The sequence below is a fragment of the Giraffa tippelskirchi genome, chromosome 7 (assembly GCF_054371585.1).
Source record: "Giraffa tippelskirchi isolate mGirTip1 chromosome 7, T2T-mGirTip1v1.2.pri, whole genome shotgun sequence".
NCBI lineage: Eukaryota > Metazoa > Chordata > Mammalia > Artiodactyla > Giraffidae > Giraffa > Giraffa tippelskirchi.
Genome location: NC_137281.1, coordinates 98,435,062 through 98,457,237, shown reverse-complemented (window position 1 = coordinate 98,457,237; position 22,176 = coordinate 98,435,062). Strand labels below are relative to the sequence as shown.

The 22,176-nt window shown below is 39.8% G+C and overlaps 1 protein-coding gene and 1 pseudogene across 7 annotated transcripts in view; one reads left to right on the top strand and one right to left on the bottom strand.

Annotated features, from left to right (window-relative positions):
• EIF2AK4 (eukaryotic translation initiation factor 2 alpha kinase 4) overlaps nt 1-22,176 on the bottom strand; it is a 101,886-nt gene that overhangs the window by 74,240 nt on the left and 5,470 nt on the right. For all 7 annotated transcript variants that reach the window (XR_014058795.1, XR_014058791.1, XR_014058793.1 and 4 more), the window contains exons 2-5: nt 14,560-14,672; nt 11,352-11,454; nt 2,831-2,983; nt 734-814 (exon numbers count right to left, since the gene is read on the bottom strand). Coding sequence is in view for 2 of the 7 variants with exons in the window: in XM_081507162.1 (XP_081363288.1) it covers nt 734-814; nt 2,831-2,983; nt 11,352-11,454; nt 14,560-14,672 (450 nt within the window). In the remaining 5 variants the exon portion in view is untranslated. The remainder of the gene's footprint in view (nt 1-733; nt 815-2,830; nt 2,984-11,351; nt 11,455-14,559; nt 14,673-22,176) is intronic.
• Nucleotides 8,433-8,532, top strand: LOC145515936 (U6 spliceosomal RNA; annotated as a pseudogene).

The window sequence follows — 22,176 nt, the reverse complement described above, 5'->3', positions numbered from 1 at the left end:
CAAGTGTCACCTGTCAAGGTCACTGAGCCAAGGCAGAAAAAAAGCCAAAGCTTTCGGCCAGGTTCTGTTTACTCGTACATCAGTGCCTCCTCCCACTGCACCTCACTATTTCCCTTAGGTAAAATGCCATTTCTTTAAAGGAGAATGAGCAAAATTCTCTCTGGATTTCTCCACACATGTGTAACTGGTTTTCTGATTGAGCTGGACTCAGGAAAAATACAGGACAAAGGACTATATCCTTTTTCCACCACTGCTTTTTAAATCTGTTTTCCACCACTGAATGAAATCTCAGGCAGATCCATCTGGTTTCCATTCACTCTTCAGTATGAACAAATAGTTTTGTTTTCCAAGTATTAAGAATTCCAGTCTGGGTTGATTATCAAAGCTTCAATCTCCCCTCTCCTTCAACTCTGTTGATAAACTATTTTAAGTTACATAAGCCTAAGTCTTCTACAGATAATATACAACTCAAAGTTTGGTAACTATCTGGAGAATGTAAAATATACAATGAATGATATCTGGGAGACTTTCAAGTGCCTCATTTTAAACTTTACTACTGGTAGCAACAAAGGAGGGAAAAAGGAATAATGAAGAATGAAGGACAGAGGGCCTGAGTTCTGAGATATTCCAACATTATGAAGATACAGTAATTCAACTACCATCAATGGAAAGAAAAAGATTATATATTTAGCAAAATGTAAACTATTTGACTATGGCAGAAATTCTAGAGTACCTGCTTAGCCATTTCTTTCCTTTTTTTCTCCTCTTTTATCTCTTCTTTCCTTTTCTGAATCTCATGAAGGATTTCACGTTGCTGAAATAAATCATACTGCCATCAAATGCTGATCTCTGAAACCCATACAACACACAAATTCTGAAATCACAAAAAATCTTTTGAATTTCAGTCCTAAGAGTATGTAGAACCTTAGTACATACTATAGTTTCATCAGTTTTATCAGAGTTCTTATGCAGTAGACTTCCCACTTAAACGGGTGTTAAGACTGTGTGGGGAGGAACACTTCCTCCCCACTTTTATGTGGAGGGACTTGTTGCGGAAGCTCAGAGTCCTAACTACTGGACCACCAGAGATTCCCAGAGTGGAGGGACTTTCACTGTGGCAACACTACTGGCCTCTCACTTCTCCCCACTCTTGACTGAGCCCCTCCTTTTTGGTATCTGACTGTCTGCAGAGAACATGCTCTTGCACCTACTCTTTGCCCAGGTAGAGGTGGACTGAGTCGGCACCGCACCCATAAGTCACAGACCTTCAGCAGCACTCCCCAACCAGCTTTCTCATTATTAAAGGTGGCATTTTGATCTATTCATGTGACCCATGTACCTATTACTCAAATGATCCTGAATTTACATAAAGTAGCATTTTTATGAGCCTCCTAAAATTCCAGGCTATAAATATCAAAACCATTGAGAGACTAACTAAAAACAGTTACAGCAATAATATAAAATGTAAAAACATACCCAAAACTTACACGTAGTTACAGCAGTACATTGAAACAAGACTGTTACTTAAATATCTTTATCTTCTAATTAAAATGTATCTGCCTAAGAGGTAAGGAACTTTAAAGTTTAAATGATAACTAGGCTATGCAATTAAATAGGAGATAAACAGTAACAAAATGAATGGAACTCACAAAGAAAATGCTAACATAAGCAAAGGATGAACAAAATGAAGTAGGAAAAAAAGAGCAAGGAATAAGAACCTACAAAAAGTAGGAATAAGGAAATCCTAGAAGTAACTGTAACATCTAAGGGGAGAAAACTAAAAAGCCTCACTGAGAGATAAAAATATATGGAAAAACTATTCCTGGATAGGAAGTCTGAACATTGTCATGATGTAAATTCTGCCCAAATGGATATATAAGTACGATTTTACTCAATTTTCCAGAGGTTTTGTTTTGATCTTGAGAAACCAATCCTATAATTTCTCTGTAAGAATAAATGTGTGAGGATAGCTGAGAGAAAAAAAAGAACAATGAAAGATGAAGGGACAGGGGTCCTGACTCCTCAGATAGTCAAATGTAACAAAGATACAATAATTCAAAGATTGTGGTATAGACCTGAGAAAAAAACAGATGAATTGAACAAAAGAGATAATTCACAAATAGAACTTAGTACAAGTAAGTAGGTAAAATACCCTTTAAAGGAAGTATTACAAATCAGCTAAGAATGCATGATTATTTAATAAATGTGTTAGGAAAATGTCTGGGGGGGGAAGTGCTCAGACCTTCATTTTAACAACCTATACCAAAATAAGTTCTAGATAAGTAAGCTTATTAAAAGACTAAATAGAAGAAAAAGAACAAAAATCAAGAAGGAAATTTAGATACATGTATTATGTTTGATTAAAGGATTTTTAAAACAACACAGGAGTGTACATCCTTATGCAGACTAAGACTAAAGAAAAAATACAAATGGTGAGTGAACAAAAAAAAAACATGTTCAGTCTCTGGCTTTGGCTACTCGTTTGGGCATGAGATACTTGTCCCACAGAGGGAAGAAGGTAATAGCCTCTGAAATCCTGCACAGCTTTACAAGCACACAAAGAAGTTTGCTTAAACTGACTTTTTCTTTCATTTCAAGACCAGGACTAAGGGTTCTAGGGGCAGCACTGATACTTGTTGGGAGGGAATCACTCACTGTATTTATTTCTTGGTTACTCCTAGGGCCTCCTTTCACATGAATTCATGGTTCTTGGATCAAATGCTGAGCAAAACTTAGTAACTATGGATAAATATGTAGGCAGAGACAGAGATTAAAAACCTATAGGGGCTCTCAGTCCTCTGGCTGGCCACCATGGTGACATGGGTCTTACCTCCTCTTCCTCTTTCCGCTTGGCCTCTAACTGCCTCCGCTGCTCCTCTTGAGCTCGCCTTTCCAGCATCTCTTCATGAAAAGACTTAGGAGGGGGCTTGTTGTGCTCGCAGAGAAATGACTGTACATGGTAAGCCAGTTCAAATATCATCACCTAAACACGTGGATGGAAATCAACCACAAATGGTCAAGTGATGCGAAGACAGGGTCCAACAGCGAGACTACAGAAAAACATGCAGACCATCCAAGACCATTTACAATGATGATATTCATTTTGATGTGACACATTCTAAATTAGTTATAGAAGGCAATCACAGCAGGAAAAAGCTTTTCAGCACTCATCTCATTGTGTTGCTATCAAGACAAATCACTCTTTAAATAAATAAAAAGCATCACTTTTCTTTTGTAGTCCTATTCAATTTATTGGCATTTTCTATATAATAAATCTTCTAAAATATTTTTCTATATAAATAAATCTGATAATATTTAAGATTTTTAAGATTGCATAAGGGTAAAAACTACATTCCTGACTGGAAAACCGGCCTGACAGTTGAGCAGGGAATAATCACTGCTAACATGAGTGCTTTCACCTATTCATGAAGCCTACTGAAAACATCCTAGTAGGGTACACATGCAAATATTTAAAGGCCTCACTCTCTTCCTGCTAGCAATGGGCCAGCAGAAGGCAGATCAATACTTGGAAAGCATTTCATTTCCACTTAGGGAAGCATTCACAGTATCAGAAGGAGAAAGCCTCCTCTCTCAGACATCAGATGTAAATGTAGGAAGCCACTTTCCCCAGCTCCTTGGAGTCATAAATTGTAGCTTGCTTGGTAAATCAACCGTGGAAAATTCTGAAAAAGATGGGAATACCAGACCATCTGACCTGTCTCTTGAGAAACCTGTATGCAGGTCAGGAAGCAACAGTTAGAACTGGACATGGAACAACAGACTGGTTCCAAATAGGAAAAGGAGTACGTCAAGGCTGTATATTGTCACCCTGCTTATTTAACTTATATGCACAGTACATCATGAGAAACGCTGGGCTGGAAGAAACACAAGCTGTAATCAAGATTGCCGGGAGAAATATCAATAACCTCAGATATGCGGATGACACCACCCTTATGGCAGAAAGTGAAGAAGAACTAAAGAGCCTCTTGATGAAGGTGAAAGAGGAGAGTGAAAAAGTTGGCTTAAAGCTCAACGTTCAGAAAACTAAGATCATGGCATCTGGTCCCATCACTTCATGGGAAATAGATGGGGAAACAGTGGAAACAGTGTCAGACTTTATTTTTTTGGGCTCCAGAATCACTGCTGATGGTGACTGCAGCCATGAAATTAAAAGACGCTTACTCCTTGGAAGGAAGGTTATGGCCAACCTAGATAGCATATTTAAAAGCAGAGACATTACTTTGCCAACAAAAGTACATCTAGTCAAGGCTATGGTTTTTCCAGTGGTTATGTATGGATGTGAGAGTTGGACGGTGAAGAAAGCTGAGCGCCGAAGAATTGATGCTTTTGAACTGTGGTGTTGGAGAAGACTCTTGAGAGTCCCTTGGACTGCAAGGAGATCCAATCAATCCATCCTAAAAGAGATCAATCCTGGGTGTTCATTGGAAGGTCTGATGTTGAAGCTGAAACTCCAGTACTTTGGCCACCTCATGCGAAGGGTTGACTCATTGGAAAAGACCCTAATGCTGGGAAGGATTGGGGGCAAGAGGAGAAGGGGACGACAGAGGATGAGATGGTTGGATGGCATCACTGACTCAATGGACATGGGTTTGGGTGGACTCCGGGAGTTGGTGATGGACAAGGAGGCCTGGCGTGCTGCAATTCATGGGGTCGCAAAGAGTCGGACACGACTGAGCGACTGAACTGAACTGGTAAATCAACAGAACACATGTTTCTGGGACCCACACTGACCAACTACCCCAACCCCAAAGAGGTCAAGACTGCCAAGTGCCTTCTGCAGACGAAGACCACCACTCTGAAATTTCTTTTTCCTCAATGACAATGAAGCAGATGGAAAGTTCTTGTTTCTAAAAGACTTAACAGGGTGGTAGAAAGTAATAGATGCCCCTGTACACAAAAATATACAGTTCTCCTGCTGTTCACCTTTCTCTTTTTGGGAGAAATCACAGAGATCGTTGGCAGCACATACGTACAGCAATATTTGGAGGAAGTTGTATTTTTTTATTGTAATAGAAGCTGCGGCTTTCATTGGATATATTTCTGTTTACAGTTGAGAAACACTAGTCTAGAATCTAAGACGCAAACTATTATATGAAAAGCTCTCTTACAGAAAGCTGGTGAAAGAAGGCAGTCTCTATTACAAAACCATTTCTACACCAGAAAGAAGTCAGGAGCCAGGTAGTGGAGGACTTTTCTTTTGCTAATTTATATAATTCACTAGCATTTTCTATACAAATCTGATAAATCATATAAGACTGGATGTAAATAAGAGTTGCTCTCCACACTGACTCTTGTCCTTCTCTTCCCCACATGTACACAGTCCACTGGCTTGCTTCTCTCAGGCCTCTGCTCAAATGTCATCTTATCAGGGACCCCCCCCCACCCCCGACCTTCTTATTTACAGCAGCTACTCTGCTTCATGGCATAGTACACATCTCTATTAGTCAGGGTTCTCCATAACCAAATAGAAGGGGTGCGTGTGTGTGTGTGTGTGTGTGTGTGTATGCACACACAAAGTCGTCCTTTGGTATCCACAGATGCTCAAGTCCCTTATATAAAATGATGCAGTATTTGCATATCCCCTATGCCCATCCTCCCATATACTTCAAATCATCTCTACATTACTTACCATACCTTCTAGAATGAAAAGACTATGTAAATGCTACGTAAATAGTTGCTGGCATGCAGCAAACTCAAGTTTTGCTTTTTAGAACTTCCTGGATTTTTTTTTCATGTATATTTTCCATCTGTGGTTGCCTGAATCCAACTGCTGATTGGTGCTGATGGAGCACCCACAGATACAGGGAGCCGATTACATGTTGTAGAGAAAAAAAGAGAAGAGAAAAGAAGAGAAGAAGAGAAAAGAAGAGAAGAAGAGAAGAGAGAGGGAGAAGGGAGAGGGAAAAATCAATTGAGAGTAATTTTAAGGAATTGGTTCATATGATTATAGAAGCTGCTAAGTCCAAATTCTGCAGGGCAGGCCAGCAGGCTGGTGACCCAGAGCTGAGTTGATGTTGCAGTTCAAGTCCAAAGGCCATCTCCTGGCAATGCCCTCTTCTTCCAAGGAGGCCAGTATTTTTCTTTTAAAGCCCTCAACTGATTGGGTGAGGCCCACCCACATAAACTGCTTAACTAAAAGTCTGCTGATTTAAATGTTAACTTCATCTAAAAAATACCTTCACAGAAACATATAGAATGTTTGGTCAAATATCTGGGTACCATGGCCTAGCCAACTGACACATAAAATTAACCATCACAACTTCTATTAGAAGAGCTAAAGTAAAAAAGTCACAACATTAAATACCGGCAAGAATGTGGAGAAACTGAATCACTCACACATTGCTAGTAGAAATGGAAAGTGGTCAGTCAATCTGGAAAATCTTGGCAGTTTCTCAAAAAACTGAACACATAGTACCATACACCCACACTGCACACCTGAGCATTTATTCCAGAGAAATGAACACATGTTCTCACAAAAATCTGACATAAATGTTTAGAGCAGCTTTATTTTTAACACACCCAAACTGGAAACAATTCAGATGTCTTTCACTGGTGTATGGCAAAACAAACATCTTATATAGACATAAGATGGAATACTACTCAGCAATAAAAAGTACAACTATTCACACATGTGACAATCTGGATGAGCTTCCAGAGAATGATGATGAAAGGGGGGAGCCAATCCCAAAGGTTACATACTAAGACACTACTTATATAACATCCTTGAAATGAGAAAGTTATAGAAATGGAGAACAGATTAATGGTTGCCAGGTATCAAGGAGGGTGTGGGGATATAAGGAATGAAAGTGAAAGTCGCTCAGTCGTGTCTGATTCTTTGTGCCCATGGACTATATATAGTCCATGGAATTCTGCAGGCCAGAATACTGGAGTGGGTAGCCTTTCCCTTCTCCAGAGGATTTTCCCAACCCAGGGATAGAACTGAGGTCTTCCACACTGCAGGCAGATTCTTTACCAGCTGAGGCACAAGGGAAGCCCAAGAATACTGGAGTGGGTACCCTATCCCTTCTCCAGCAGATCTTCCCAACCCAGGAATCTAACTGGAGTCTCCTGCATTGCAGGCAGATTCTTTACCAACTTAGCTATCAGGGAACTGGGGATATAAGGAGGTGGCAATAAAAGAGATCTTGTGGTGATGAAACTATCCTGTATCTTGACTGTATCAATGTCAATATCCTGTTTATGATATTATAATACAGTTTTGCAAAAATGTTACCATTGGGGCAACCTGGGTAAAGAGTACATGGCCTCTCTTAATATTATTTCTTACAAGTGCATGTGAATCTACAATTATCTCGATATAAAAAATATATTTTAGGAGAAGGAGGCAAAGGGAGAAGGGGACAACAGAGGATGAGATGGTTGGATGGCATCATCAACTCAAAGGAGATGAGTTTGAGTAAACTCTGGGAGTTGGTGATGGACAGGGAGGCCTGGTGTGCTGCAGTCCATGGGGTTGCAAAGAGTCGGACACGACTGAGTGACTGAACTGACTGAAAAAGTATCATTTATTTACTTTTATTGGAGTATGGTTCCTTTACAACGTTGTGTTAAGTTTCTGCTGTACAGTAAAGTGGATTAGCTATATGTATACATATATCCCCCTTTTTGGGACTTCCTTCCCATTTAGGTCACCGGAGAACACTGAACAGAGTTCCCCATGCTACACAGCAGGTTCTCATTAGTTACCCGTTTATACACAGTAGTGTATACACCAACTCCAATCTTACAATTCATCCCACCACTCCCCTTCCCCTCCTGGTATCTATGTTTATTCTCTGCATCTGTGTCTCTATTTTTGCTTTGCAACTGAGTTCATATGTAACATTTTTCTAGATTTCATATATATATGTGTTCATATACTATATTTGTTTTTCTCTTTCTGACTTACTTAACTCTGTATGACAGTCCTAGGTCCATCCACGTCTCTGCAAATGGCACAATTTATTCCTTTTATGGCTGAGTAATAGTCCATTGTATATATGTACCATATCTTCTTCATCCATTCCTCAGTTGATGGACATTTAGGTTGCTTCCATGTGAAGGCTATTGTAAATAGTTCTACAATGAATACTGGGATGCATGTACCTTTTGGAATTTTGGTTTTCTCCAGGTATATGCCCAGGAGTGGGATTAACTTCCATACTGGTCTCCATAGTGGCTGTACCAATTTACATTCCCACCAATAGTACAGGAGGGTTTCCTTTTCTCCACACCCTCTCCCAGCATTTATTGTTCATAGATTTTTTGATGATGGCCCTTCTGACCTGCATGAGGTGATACCTCATTGTAGTTTTGATTTGCACTTCACTAATAATTAGTGATGTTGAGCATCTTTTTGTGTATTTGTTGGTCATTTGTAAAAAGTATAATCTAAAATAAAGCCAGTGTGCTCTCTTCAGCAGAAAATATGCTAAAACTGGAGAGACACAGAGATTAATATGGCCCCTGTGCAAGGGTGACAAGTAAATCTGTGAAGCATTCCATGTTTTTTGGTTACCAAGGGAGAAAGAGAGGGGGGAAGGAGGGATAAATTGAGAGACTGAGATTGACATGTACACACTATTACATATAACATAGATAACTAGTAAGGACTGATTGTATGGCACAGGGAACTCTCCTCAAAAGTCAGTAATGACCTGTAGGGAAAACGAATACAAAAAATAGTGGACACTGTATATGTAGCTAGCTATACAGTGGAAATTAGTACAATATTGTAAATCAAATCAACTATACTGTAATAAAAATTTGAATAAATAAATAAAATAAAGTCAAAAAAAGGTGGGGCTGGGGTGAGTGGGACAACAAAAGCAGAAATAAACAAGTGAGACTAATCAAACATTTCTGCACAGCAAAAAAAAAAAAAAAAGTTTCTGCACAGCAAAGGAAATCATCAAGAAAATGAAAAGGCAAACTACAGAATGGGAGAAGATATCTACAAATCATATATCTGATAAGGGGTCAATATTTAAATATATAAAGAACTAATACAACTCAGCAGCCAAAATAAAAAAGAAAACCCAAACAATCCAATTAAAAAATGAACAGAGGAACACAATAGACATTTTTCCAAAGAAGACATACAAAGGGCCAACAGGCACATGAAAAGATATATAACATCACTGATCATCAGGGAGACACAAATCAAAACCACAGTGAGCTATCACCTCACACATCAAAAAGACAGCGAACAACAAGTGTTGGTGAGGATGTGGAGAAAAGGGAACCCTGGTGCCCTTTTCGTGAGAATGTAAATTGTTGCAGCCACTCTGGAAAACAGTATGGAGGCTCCTCAAAAAATTAAAAACAGAACTACATATGATCTAGCAATCCTACTTCTGAGTATATATTCAAAGGGAATGAAAACAAAGGATCTTGAAGAGATATCTATACTCCCATGTTATTGCAGCATTATTCACGATAGCCAAGCTAAATGCCAATGAAAAAGTGAATGAAGATGTGATATAAATACACATACACAGTGAAATATTAAACCATGAAAAAGAATATCCTCCTGCTTGCAGGAACACAAATGGAACTTGAGGCATTATATTACGTGAAATAAATCAAAGACAAACACTGCATGATATCATTTACATGTAGAATCTAAAAAAGCTGAAACAGGGACTAGAATGGTGGTTACCAAGGGACTGGTAGGTGAGAGTAAAGGGGGGATATGTAGGTCTGAGTATACATACTTTCAGTTATAAGATAAGCAAGTTCTGGGGACCTAATGTAAAGCATGATGATTATATTGCTGTTGTTCTGTCGCTAAGTCATGTTCAACTCTTTACAACCCCATGGACTGAAGCACGCCAGGCTTCCCTGTCATTCACTATCTCCTGGAGTTTGCATGATGATTATATAAGTTATATTATATAATACTGCACTATAAAAATCAAATCAAACACAGCAAAGAATTTTACAAAAAATGACAAATCATGAATCCAAGAACCCAGAGGATTCTGTAGCTGAATTTTCAATATAATCCGTATTATTTTTCAGTTAGACATTAGACTACATTAGAAAGAACTTAAACTAGAAAGAACTCTGGAGTAATTCCCAAGGCCTATTTTTTTGTCCAAGCTGTTCTACAATCACTTTATGTACCACGACAATCACTGAAGTTCTTGGAAACACAACTTAGGTGGGCAAAGATTTTAGGGGCAAAAAGCACCCCAGAGGGCACACTGTAACTCACTACATTATGGAATGCAAGTGAAAAACTGTCCAGTCACTTCCCTAGTGACATAGAGGCCTAGGGCTAGTCCTTACTTAACTCTTCTCAGTTTTTATAGGATGGGATAAGTTAAAAGTGATGTGCATAGGCAAAAACACTGCATAATCTTACACAAAAGTGAGGAGAAGATGGATTATACCTAGGATACTCAGTGGGCTTAAGGAACAGACCGTAATACTCATCCTAAGAAGTCACCCAGCCTAGCCCTCCAGAGAGAGTTCTTTCCCAAGGAGGAGCTCATGCAGACCCTGATGTCAGAGGATTAAAAAAGCATCAGTACTGAACTAGGTGTAAATGCTCAGGTATAACAGGGCCATTGATGGAGGAGAGTGAGACCCTAATTACTGAGAAGTAAACAATTCGTTCTGATATGAAAAGGGGAGATGTGGCAAAGTTGGGTCAGAAATCACTTGTCTGTAAACATTTTCCAACATAAATGTTCAAGTCAAGATGAGGTCATGATGCCAGGCTCAAAGTGTGCAAAAAGTCTGGTCAGTTTCATATGGAGTATTTCCAGAAGAATTAAGTATCAACAGAACTGTCTATATACACTCTCAGTTCAGTTCAGTGCAGCTTCAGTCGCTCAGTTGTGTGCGACTCTTTGCGACCCCATGAACCACAGCATGCCACGCCTCCCTGTCCATCACCAACTCCCAGAGTCCACCCAAACCCATGTCCATTGAGTCGATGATGCCATCCAACCATCTCATCCTCTGTCGTCCCCTTCTCTTCCTGCCCTCAATCTTTCCCAGCATCAGGGTCTTTTCAAATGAGTCAGCTCTTCGCATCAGGTAGCCAAAGTACTGGAGTTTCAGCTTCAACATCAGTCCTTCCAATGAACACCCAATACACACTCTACAATTCGTAATTCATAAGTACTGTTAATTAAAGCAATACAAACAGCAATATTCCCCTTTGTAGATACCAATAAAAAACAGAACATTCTAGTGAAAGTTAGATCTGAGGTGCAAAGGGAAAGCCTTTAAGCCAAAGAAAAGGCTGGAAGGCAAACACTAGTGAACATGATGAGATTTTTATCATTCTGTCGTAATTCCAATTTTACAAATCATACCTCGCCACAGTGTTTTTTGGCCACTTCTTCTAGGCGGGACTTTAACAAATTAACACTTTCATTTGACAGACCTTTGGCATTCTTTAATTCTATTTCAGGGACTCTGGAAAAGAAAAAAAAAAGAGTTACTCTAAAAAGTACAGATTGTTTACATTAATATTTGCTAACTTTCAAGCTTGGAGCCTGGGGTTTCTGTAAGGGCCTCACTTGTGAACTTCTCTGTACCCCTAGGAACATTTCCGTTCATCTCAAAAGGATTTCAACTTTACCCCAGCAACTCTGTTGACACAGCACTCAACATGGAGTTGCCTGCAGCCTGTAGGGCAGAAATGGGCTGGTCAGGTGTCAGGGTGGGCTTTCAAGCGCCCTGCTCCCCAAGAGGACCAGACTTACTGGGGCTCGATCAGGTGTCTCTCCAACTCCTCTGTCTCTGATTTCAGCTTTACAATCTGATTCAAATTTCTAACATCAACTACTATTTACTGCCTTTTAAAAAATCACTCCAGCTCTGTGTGTGATTCTAGCCTAGTAACTTCACCATGCACTCCTGTTTATGGTAATGCTCCATCCTGGCTTGCCCCCTAACATCAGTGAACTCTGACAGCTCACCCACAAGGGTCTAAGCACTCTGTGATCATCTGTCTGCTCCTAGCATAAAGCAGGATAAGGATAACTATGTGTGAGATGGAGGCACAGTGTTCCATCTAGTACTCCTACAACAGGCTGTGTCCCAGGAACTCATTCTGCTATAAATGAGCTCACTCACTCATATCATGCACACTCTGCAAATTCTATTCCAAGGATGCCTACCACATGTTCTTCTTCATCTCTTAGGGCACAACTAACAGTCAATACCTTTTACCCAAGGAAAATATAACCAGCCCTCCCTTGGGGTTCGTCTTATTTCCAACCACAACACATCCAATAACAACTCTTGAGATTAAGTAGGCTTTATTTAATTTTACAGATGAGAAAATGATTCATCACTTCCCACCAAGCATTTCTGAGTAATTCATGGCATTTTACCTTGGTGAAGCCTTTACTACTCACTTATCTATGCATTCTCTCAATGCTTCATTATGACAGAATACTACAGTCAACATCTACCTGGATAGATGGAAATCTTAGAGAAAGTCCATGTAAGGTCCATTTAATCCAGGATTCTCTTTCTCACAGTGGTATAAAGGACTATTTTGCAGAAAAGTAAAGTTTTCCTGCATGATATTATCTCAAAAGATAGGAATGTTTCTCCAAGTCAAGACTTACATAACTAAAAAAAAAAATCATTATATAGCAATTATATGTCATTATATAGCAATATTAACAGAATAGCGAAAAATTCATCTGCAACACTAATTAAACACTGTAAAATTTCCAATGTTCTCTTTATGCCCTTGGTACATAATTCATAAGTTTACGTAGCTGATATTACAATGTTTACTTTTTAACTTTTGTAAACACTTGCATGCTGTTTCTAAAATGATATTTTTACCAAGTGGACACATCAAGATTTACCTGATGAGTTCTCTAACATAGTGGTTCTCAACCAGGGTCAATTATGTCCCCCCTCCAAGGTGACATCAGTCAATGTCAAGAAGGTAAAGAAGCTCTGTGCCCCTCTACATATTTCTTGCCTAAGCATCTCTTCCATCTAGCCAGTCCTGAGTTGTATCTTTGATAACAAACCAGTAACAGTAAGTGAAGTGCCTTCCTGAGTTCTGTAAACTGTTCTAGCAAATTATTAAACCTGGGATGGGGTAGCGGGGTGGGTCATAGGAACATGCAAATTTATAGCCAGTTGATCAGAAATACTGGGACTTGCAACTGGCATCCAAGTCTCGTCATGGGACTGAGCCCCCAACTCAGCTATCAAGAACTATGGACAGTTAGTGTCATAACTAAACTAAATTGTTTAGACACCCAGTTGGTGTCAGAAAAGACACCACCTATTTGGTGTCAGGAAAAATAAGACCTAGAGAGGCACTGCCTTATTTTTCTTTCATAAAATTAATTACTTTTCAATTAATGCATAAATTAACTTTCTGAATGTCTACTATATTCTACCCTAGGCACAGAAGTTGGGCTAAAATTGGGTTACTAACTTCAGGGAGCTCATCCTGACCTACCTGTATTTTCATAAACTACATCACCTCTTAAGGTAATAAATTCCATACATTTACCAACCACTGGGTAAGGCAGTAAGTACATCCTTTTACTTGTCACTTCCCTTCACTGGCTTCCTGCACAACAAGTTGAATTAAAAAAACATCATCCAGGCTAAATCTGCTTTATTGCATGGAATGTCTGGGAAAGGATTACATGGCATATGCATGGTACTTGAAATGAAGAATACTTGAGCCTTGACAGCTAATGCTTTTGTTTTACTGGTGGGTCTGAACCCTAGGGGGTATTACCTTCAGGGAGAGTTTAGAAATACATGAGGTTTTTGTCTGTCTCACTGACTGGAAAACTCTTCAGGCATTTAATGGGTAGAAGCTAACGATGTTACATGGTCTGCCATCTTTCCAACCCTGAAAGAGGGTGACTAAATCCTTCTCTACTTTAGGAAGTCAAGGTCTCATTAGGCTCCAAAGGCTACTCTAAGTCCTAATGTAAACTGTACTTTAAAACTAAGTACACAAGGCTTTTATAGTCACTGCACCTTTATCTTTTTTCCCCTAAATTGTTCCTCTTCCTAGTTTGTGAAAAATTAAACAAACAAAAGTTAACACAACAGAAAAAGCAAACATTAGTCATGGAGCAAACACTACCACCCATAGAGACTATTAACTAGAAGCCAACCTAACAAGAGACAGGCTTCATGAAAACCTCTATTGCTGATGTAGTTCTGATGAAATGCAGGTGATAGGAAATAAAATTTTAAATGGAATGGGGGCCAGAAGGAGAAAATACCATTAACTTCAACCTGTTCCTATGTTTTCAAAACAGAGAACTGAAATCACATCAAAGCTATTTATAAACAGACTTCCCTGGTGATTCAGACAGTAAAGAGTCTGCCTGCAATGCAGGAGACCTGTGTTCGATCCCTGGGCTGGGAAGATCCCCTAGGGAAGGGAATGGCAACCCACTCCAGTATTCTTGCCTCGGGAATACCATGGACAGAAGAGCCTGGTGGGCTGCAGTCCATGGGGTTCCAAGAGTTGGACATGACTGAGAGACTAACACACACATTTATAAATGAACTCACACATCTGGATAGGTGGGTGGGCATTTCACTCTCAAATCCACTTTTACGTACACTTCTTCACCAGTCAGGCCTTGAGGGTACAGAACTAAATTGATTTCAGGAGGCTCTTTGACCTAAAAGAGAAAGAGAAAATCTTTTTTTTTTCTCTAAAGAGTCAGTCATTAACGATTAAGATAATAATTATTTCAGCTCAAAAGTTCTACTTTTTAAATATTACACACAAAAAAACCAAATATGTAAAAGATTAGGATAAAAATTAAATAATTGATATAATAAATAAGTATGCAGTTGTTTGAAATGAAAAAAAAAATAAATAAAAATAAAAGGACTGACCCACAGTTCATTCACATCCAAAAAAATAAATAAACAAATATTACACAAAGTTTTATTTTATACAGGTGATTTGGTCACATTTTCCTAAATCATGGTTTAAAAACAAACCTTGTGCCAGAGAGAGTACATTTTCCTTTTCAGTTTTCTAAGGAGTGACCTGAAATGTCTCACGCAGCCTCCATTTATTCAACTAAGCGGTGCTGCCCTAGAGATTGAGACTGCAGGGGCAAATCTTGACAGACAGGAAGCCAACTAGCTGACACAAAATAGAAGACATATAAATATTTTCAAATAGTGACCAGTGTTGTAAAGAAAGCAAAGCTGAGTCATGGAACAGAGTGGTGGAGGAGGAGAAGGTATTCAAACAAGTGGGTCAGAGAAGGCCTCCTGAACAGGGGCTACTTCAAATACTGAGACAACACGTGAAAATCTTGACAAGGAGAAATCTGATAGCTCTTCTAAAACTGTGTATGCTTTCAACCAACTGTTTTTCCCCAAATAACTAAATATTCCATTATCCTTTATTTCTATATGCTCTTCCCAAAAAAGGATTTGAGGCAGTTTGTTTAATTTATAAATAGAAACCTACCAACTTTGTGAGGTAGGTGTCATCTCCACTTTATAGACAAGGCGGTTCAGGCTCAAAGTTTCTTCCCCACAAACACATAGTGGCAAGGCTGGACTTCAAATCCAACTAAGACACCCAAAGCAGTGTCTTCCCATCAGCCCTCCCTTGTTAACGCCAATCCTGAGTTGCTGGATTGCTAGAGTAAGGAGCTGAAAAGGAGCTGAAGCTTGTCTTTGCCTTGGAATGTCCAGGCAGCCAGGGCAAAAAGAAATGTGGCGTTATCAGAAAAGAGAAAGCATAAAAATTCTTCCAAGGGCGACAAAGTATTGAGGAACATTAAATTCTGACAGAACATGAACCTTACATGTGGCACTCTGAAGTATACACTCAGCTGTGTATATAAAATACATAAGCTCAGTTTTCATTTATAATAATCTTTGATTTTTTTTTTTTAAAGCTACTGTAAAAATTCAGTCTGTGTTTGTGGCAAAGGAGAGAGAAGAAGGTGGATTTGAGATAAAGCTGACAAAGAGACTGGGCCCCGAGAGAGGAAACCAGAAGGCTAGTGTCTTGTAGATCTCTAGCTCCTTGACGTAGAGTAGGATGAGGAAAGAGGACATCCACTGAGAGGAAACACGAGGACTGCAGGTGGCCATGCCAAGAGCAGACCCTGGTATGAGAGGAGTGGATGCTGGGTGCAGGATGAGGCCACAGCAAGTCTATGACAACTCTTTCAAGGAGGTGTGGGTTTGGGTTAAATTAAAGGAGACAGAGAGTGGGGCCATAGACTGGGGGTGGGGGGTGAAATCAAGGGATAATTTTATTTTGTTCTGTTTTAAAGATGGGAGATACTACAGACTGTGAGGATGTTGATGGAAATATTATGGAAGAGCAGGAAGGTGACCAAATAAGGATCTGAAGTTGACGGATCCTGGGCAGAACAGAACAGGCTAGACTGACTGGAGGAGCGGCTCTCCTAGAATGACAGAAGATGTGAGGGAAAAAAAAAAGCAGGTAGAGGAGGCTTTCCTCTGAGGATCCTCACAGAAGTGAGAATGAAACTGAACCTGTTAGATTCCCAGTTTCCTGTTTCCTCTTCAATCAAGACAGGCTGGCTGTTATCTGCTTTACATATCAGACAGAATTTAACAGAGCAAGCATGTATTTGCTAAAAGCAGCAAAAATACCAATTCTCACTTGCTAAGAAGGAAAGGACAAACTATTACCTTGACCAGTCTCCTAAGAGCCTCACTTTTGGAAAAGCTTTTCAGTATGGAAAATTTCAAACAAAGCTGATAATGATATAATGAACTCCATGTACTTACCAGCCAGTTTCAATAATGACCCATTTACGGCCAATCTTGTGTATCTATATGTGCCCTATCCCCAAGTGCCATGCTGGATCATTTTGAAGTAAATCCTATCAACCAGTCTTTGCCTATGTTATTATTATTCACTTCCCAACATCAATCCAATGAAGTAGAAAAAGGTATATATCTCCATCTTAGAGATGTAAAAACTAAGAGAAAGGCTAATTAGACATACTCAAAATTTTACCAATGCTTTCTCCACCAGGTCAAATCTTTAGAGATTTCTCATCTGCTGCTGCTGCTAAGTCGCTTCAGTCGTGTCCGACTCTGTGCGACCCCAGAGACGGCAGCCCATCAGGCTCCCCCGTCCCTGGGATTCTCCAGGCAAGAACACTGGAGTGGGTTGCCATTTCCTTCTCCAATGCACGAAAGTGAAAAGTGAAAGTGAAGTCGCTCAGTCGTGTCCAACTCCTAGCGACCCCATGGACTGCAGCCTACCAGGCTCCTCCAGCCATGGGATTTTCCAGGCAAGAGTACTGGAGTGGGGTGTCATTGCCTTCTCCATCTCATAGGCCACAAATTTTAGAGAGACACTACAGTCATCAACTTACATTTTTGTCAAGAAAATACTTTTTTGCTCCCTCTCTACTGTAGATATCACTTTAGAAAATAGAGAATATTTTAGTAACAAAAGTAGGAGAAAAGTACAAAAACAGAATAAAGTGTAGTCAATTTAGCTTATATTACTATATCTTCACATATACATTATTCTGCCTTTCATTTTCTAATTTGGCTGAAGACCAATGAAAACTATATTTTAGGATGCAGATGGGGATACTGCTGTAAATCCATATTGACTCATATAGCTTAAAGAGTCAAAATAAATACGAAAGTAAGAATATGTATATACATATATATATATATATATATATCTGTAACTGAGTCACTTTGCTGTAAGGCAGAAATTAACATAACATTGCTAATCAACTATACTTTAATAAATTAAAAAAAAATAAGGGGAAATGCCATACAGATAATCTTCTTAAAGTAAACTATCCAAGACCCTGCAGGCCCAAGGTGAAAGAGGTGGAAGCCAAGGTGTTAAAACACAAGCACAGTATCTAGGAGCAATAGCAGATTTTCTGTTTTGAAGCAACAACACTGCAGTAGTCTTCTATAAATGAAAGGAGCAAGAGTCACCTAACTACTAATACACTAGCAAATTGTGTAAGTAGAAACTACGAATGCAAACCAAGGGATGGACTTTCCTGGGCTCGGTATAGAGATAAACTTGTAACAAATAGACAACATATGCCACATGAAGGGGGTTATCTATGCATGTATAAGATAACAAATTTGGTTTAGCATTTCCTTTTCTCTTTATGCAGGAAGTGCAACGTGTATCTGAATGTAACTGACCTTCTTAGGAAATGGTACAGGGAGGCCTACATTGCATGTCTGGAGTCAGGAGAACAGAAGCCAGCTTCAGAAAAGAGAGGCCATTGGGAGACTACACATTTTGAAGATATTCTTTACACAGTGAAAGCCAAAGTCGCTCAGTCGTGTCTGACTCTTTGCAATCCCATGGACTATACAGTCTGTGGAATTCTCCAGGCCAGAATACTGGAGTGGGTAGCCTTTCCCCTCTCCAAGGGATCTTCCCAATCCAGGGATCGAAACCAGGTCTCCCACATTGTGGGTGGATTCTTTACCAACTGAGCTATCAGGGAAGCTCATACCATTCCTTACTAAAGGGGATGCTTAAGGTGATGCTTAAGAAAGCACAATGAATCAAGGTAAAGTTTCCTGGCAAGCATCAGGGAAGGAGGTCTCTCTCAGTCACCAGGCGACCACCAGGCAGAACATCAGTATATAAAACAATGGCCTAAAAAAGTGGTTGCTGCTACTGCTGCTGCTAAGTTGCTTCAGTCGTGTCTGACTCTGTGCGACCGCATAGATGGCAGCCCACCAGGCTCCCTCGTCCCTGGGATTCTCCAGGCAAGAATACTGGAGTGGGTTGCCATTTCCTTCTCCAATGCATGAAAGTGAAAAGTGAAAGTGAAGTCGCTCAGTCGTGTCCGACTCTTCGCGACCCCATGGAATGCAGCCTACCAGGCTCCTCCAGCCATGGGATTTTCCAGGCAAGAGTACTGGAGTGGGGTGCCATTGCCTTCTCCGAAAAAAGTGGTTGGGATCCTGCAAACATTCCTGGACTGACCCAGCCTTAGGACAAATGCAGGTCTAGTGTTCCAGTTACTTCCACCGCAGAGCAACACTAGCAGGACCATGGGGATAATAGCGGTGAGCCCATATAATGCCAAAGCAAACTCTGAGGAAAGAGGAAAGAGTTCAGATACAAAGTGAAGACACTCCTGGATGCATAAAGGTTTCAGCTTTAGGAAATGCATGAGTCCAGTTATGGTTTGGATGAAGGAATGGACCCATGGATACTGATGAACGACATATGTTGGACAAAAATCTAACAACTTGTCCGGTTCTGAGTACCAAGTGAGACCAACCCAAAGAGCAGGACGTTGAAGCTACCAGGTGACGAACTACTTCTAAAGCTTTCGTCTTTGGCTGACAGCTTGACTGGGCCAGAATGATATTCCTCTTCATGAAGTACAGACTTTGGAGTACTGTTTCCCCAATATCCACTCTCCTTTTATTTCTTTGTAATAGAATCCTCAATTTTTTTAGCTGAATACATTTCCCCAACTCGTCTGCAGCTCAGTGTGGCTATTGGATTAATTTAAAGCCAGTAATATGAAAGACTCATTTGAAAAGACCCTGATGCTGGGAAAGATTGAAGGCGGGAGGAGAAGGGGATGACAAAGGATGAGATGGTTGGATGGCATCACCGACTCAATGGACCTGAGTTTGGGTAAACTCCGGGAATTGGTGATGGACAGGGAAGCCTGGCATGCTGCAGTCCATGGGGTCACAAAGAGTCGGATACGACCGAGTGACTGAACTGAACTACTGAATATGAAAGAACCGTAAGATGCAATTTCCAGGAAGTGACCTTTATTAAAAGAAAGGGATGAAGTTTTTTCATCCCTTTCTCCTTCCAGCTGGCTGGAATGCAGATGTGATGACCGCAGGCCAGACAGCCATTTCAGACCTTGTAGGGGGCAGTAAGGTTGGTAGAACAGTAATTCAGAAAAAGCCCTCAGCTCCAGACTTTTACATGTAAAAAAACAGACTTTGTTATTTAAAGTTTTCTGTCATATGTAGCTAAACTTAATTTTAACCGGCATGGGCTCACTGGGGGAAAAAAAAAAAATGACAGTCAGGGAACAGTGCTTTCAGAGGTAAGAACAGAAAATTCATCAGGCTTTTCTCAAACAAACTGAGAGGCTCCCCTACATGTAAAGACACTCTTATGCAAAACATGTTTAGGATATCAAGCATAGCTCATATTAGGACATTTAAGGATTCCTGGAACTGAACAGGATTTCATAAAAAGTTCAACAACGAAGATATATTAAAGATTAAGACTGGGTAGGGCATCTTCCATGCCTTTAGAAGATAAACTGTCATTAGAATTTAATGTTGATAAAATCTTTTATTTAACCTGCACAAGGAAATAATGAATTCCTGGAAGAATATTTGTAGACAAAAAAATACATAGAAAGGGGTAAACAAAATTTTTTGAGAGCACCTAATGAGAGGAAAGCAATGCAGAACATATTGCTACAAAATATACAAAATTCTACAGAGGAAAAAGATTTGTTTTGAAGACTGAAAATGTAAGTGACATGAAGCAGTCATAGAGAGAAGGCCATACTATAACGAAATATGAGTAAAACTTGCTTTTCAATGAGATCATGAAGTTGGATACTCTTCTGAAGTATAATACTATACATGTATTCAGTTGCTCAGTTGTGTCTGACTCTTTGCAACTCCTGGTACTGTAGTCCACCAGGCTCTTCTGTTGATGGAATTTTCCAGGCAAGAATACTTGAGTGGGTTGCCATTTCCTTCTCCAGGGGTTCTTCTTGACCCAGGGATCGAACACACATCTCCTGCACTGGCAGGCAGATTCTTTACCACTGGGCCACATGGGAAGCCCTTTAATACTACAAAACAGTCAAAAAAATCCTCAAGGTATAAAATGTGAATGAGTAATACAAACTCAGTCCTAAAATATAAAAGGTAATACTCTAGACTAATTCCCACCAGAGTTAAAAAAAAAACATTAGCTCTTCAAGAAACAAACCCCAAGTATATTACTAAATCCATGGGACTAACAACACTGACCTGGGGGACCCTCTTTTCAGCACAGCGCATACCAACTGGAGAAGTGCCCAGCCAATGCCAGCAGAAACCTCAGTTTCTCAGTCTCAACATGCTTTTCTTGGGCACCTCCTCATACTCACCCCAAAATAAACTGGTATAAGCATGTGTCTATTTCTGCTAATAGTACCGAAATGAAGGATGTGTGTGTGTTCAGTCATGTCCGACTCTTGGTGACCCCATGGACTATAGCCCACCAGGCTCCTCTGTTCATGGGATTTTTTTAAGCAAGAATACTGGAGTGGGTGGCCATTTCTTCCTCTAGGGGATCTTCCTGACCCAGGGATCAAACACTCATCGTCTGAGTCTGCTGCATTGCTGGTAGATTCTTTACCTGCTTAGCCATAAGACTATTAAAAAGAGAATTTTATCAGCCATTCCACATAGGAGCACAACTTTTGGTTACAAGGCATGAGGGTTAATGACAGCCTGTGATTAAAATTCACTGGTTTACGAGATGAGCAGCAGAGTGAGGACAACGTTTGGGAAATTAATTAAAAATACTAACACAAGAGGGAGAAGGACGGACTGGGAATTTGGGGTTAGCAGATACAAACTATTACATAAAAACAAGGTCCTACTGTCTAGCACAGTGAACTATATCCAATCTCCCAGGATAAACCATAATGGAAAAGAATATTGAAAAAAGAATGCATCTACATGTAAAACTGAGTCACTCTGGTGCACAGCAGAGACTGGCACAACATTATAAATTGACTATACTTAAAAAAAGAAAAACTAACATAATTTTCAATTAACCACATAAATACACTGAACTATACACTTAAGAATGAAGTTAGTATATTTTATGCTATGTATTTTTATCCACAAGCATATAAAAACAAGCTACACAATTCAAACCACTTTCAGGTGTTTGGTCTAGAATTGTAATCTAGGTTCTGCTAGTCAAATGCCCCTTAAATTTTGATGACAAGACTTGGTTCAGCAGGGCCCCATGTTTCTTACTTGCTTCTGTTCTCATATCCTATAATGTGGGAAAGAAACTAGTCTGTGTGAAAAAATAACAAATCTAGAAATAAAGTAACATGTGAAAGCTAGATAATCTGGGCAAGTCTTTACTTTTAAGTCTGTAAAGATGCAAAAAAC